Source organism: Sinocyclocheilus anshuiensis, unplaced genomic scaffold (assembly GCF_001515605.1).
Source record: "Sinocyclocheilus anshuiensis isolate Anshui unplaced genomic scaffold, SAMN03320099.WGS_v1.1 scaffold1287, whole genome shotgun sequence".
In the NCBI taxonomy this organism is placed as follows: Eukaryota; Metazoa; Chordata; class Actinopteri; order Cypriniformes; family Cyprinidae; genus Sinocyclocheilus; species Sinocyclocheilus anshuiensis.
In genome coordinates this window covers 219,879-221,600 of record NW_015539958.1, presented here as the reverse complement: position 1 = coordinate 221,600, position 1,722 = coordinate 219,879, and the positions used below count along the sequence as shown (strand labels likewise).

At 41.6% G+C, this 1,722-nt stretch overlaps 1 protein-coding gene across 6 annotated transcripts in view; it reads left to right on the top strand.

Moving 5' to 3' along the window:
* Positions 1-1,722, top strand: part of LOC107686995 (ADP-ribose pyrophosphatase, mitochondrial-like) — a 6,270-nt gene that overhangs the window by 1,675 nt on the left and 2,873 nt on the right. For 4 of the 6 annotated variants that reach the window (XM_016484126.1, XM_016484128.1, XM_016484123.1 and 1 more), the window contains exon 2: positions 136-369. In XM_016484126.1, the coding sequence (XP_016339612.1) occupies positions 191-369 (179 nt within the window). In that variant the 5' untranslated portion in view covers positions 136-190. The remainder of the gene's footprint in view (positions 1-135; positions 370-1,722) is intronic. The other 2 variants (XM_016484125.1, XM_016484127.1) reach the window with 1 other exon arrangement.

The window sequence follows — 1,722 nt, the reverse complement described above, 5'->3', positions numbered from 1 at the left end:
CATGTCAACATATTCTGTTACACCAAATACACAAAATAATGATCTTTAAAAAAGCATCATATGACCCCTATAAAATGAAAGAAACGTTCCGTTATGGAAATTATTTTTTTTAAGTTTCTTTCAACCAATTTTAAGCAGGAAGAACGCCGTTAGCTGCATTTCCAGTCTCTGTTCATCAACATCTGTCTGCATGTCTCCTGCCGCGCACGTTAAGTCTCGTTGTACATCATATACCGGCTCAGACACACCCCGCTTCCCTGTTCCAGATGACAAAGTAGATTGGGACACAGACTGGCCCCAGTATAGCCCTGTTAACTATACCGCCCCCACTGTGCTGAAAAAGCCTGTTTGGGCTGACCCAGAGATTGGGTAAGTATTATAGGAAAATGCTGACAGAAAATGCGCAGTTTAAAGTGGACTCATTTTCATGGTACACAGAATGTTCTACATCAGTCCCCAAACTTTTCAGAGTGGAGTACCCCCTGAGGCATCTACCATCCTTCTGCATACCCCCTCTCTTCCACTTAGACTGCACCTTTTCTATTAAAGGACAATAGTTGCCCCCTAAATGGACTTTCCAGTGCATTTTTATCTTTATAAATACAATATTAATAATGTTTTAAATAAAATAAAAAAAAGTTAAATAGAGTAAAATGCAATGATACAAAAGTGAAAAGTGATTATTTTAAATACTAAAAGCGCCAGTAGGTGGCGGTAAGTCACTGTCTTAATGCGTGAGTCATCGAATCATTCGTTCATTCAGTAACGAAGCAAGTGGCTGTATTTATGAATGAATCATTGAATCAATGACTTTCACGAAAGATTCGTTCACGTAACACCGCAAAACTCAGCATTTTGTAAGCATACCCCCTCTGTCGCCTCACGTAGCTACCCCAGTTTGGGAACCACTGTTCTACATTAAATATTTAGCTAACAACAGCCTGAAGTTACCTAGCAACAGTGTATGTTTACATTAGCTCAGTCAACATTAGGCTAACCTCAACAGGTGTATGTAGGCAGAAAGTATGATTATCCTGACCTGAGCTAATTTACTGAATCAACCAACTCACATCTCCTTTCTTTCTTTTCATCCATGATGACATTAAAGTCATCTGTTGCGTCTTCTGGCGTTTCATCGCTGACTGTGCCGCAATCGCGATACCCACTCATTCAAAAAATTCATAACAGACGAATTTTGAAAAGTGGTGGTGGGGGGGACATGTCCCCCCTGTCCCCAGTGGAAATTACGCCCCTGTATTATAGAGATGCACTGATCGATCGGCCAGGGATCGGAATCGGCCGATTTTCCTCACGATGACGGTCAGTCTCACTTCTTTCCGATTCCAAGCCGATCCGTTTTGTTACCAGCGGCACAGGCAATCTCGCTCTCTCCTCTCCGACGACCCCTTCTCTCTCACACACGTCTCATTCGCTCCGGTTAGATAGTGTTTGTATTGCGCATTATTGTAGTCATTCCCGCAGGTTTCGCGCTTACACCACTGATCTATATTACAGCCTCAAACAGCTTGTGAGCCACAAATACCAAAATGAGTGGCTAACTGCGCTAAAACGTTAAATACATACAAAATAATGTCAAATTCCATTATCCAGTTAAACATAGTTGAGGATACTGAGAAAGTTGAGAAAGAGAACGCATGTTGTGTAACAGTATATTGTGTCCGTGAATAAACTCTTAAAGGGACAGCAGTCCAATATTCCTGC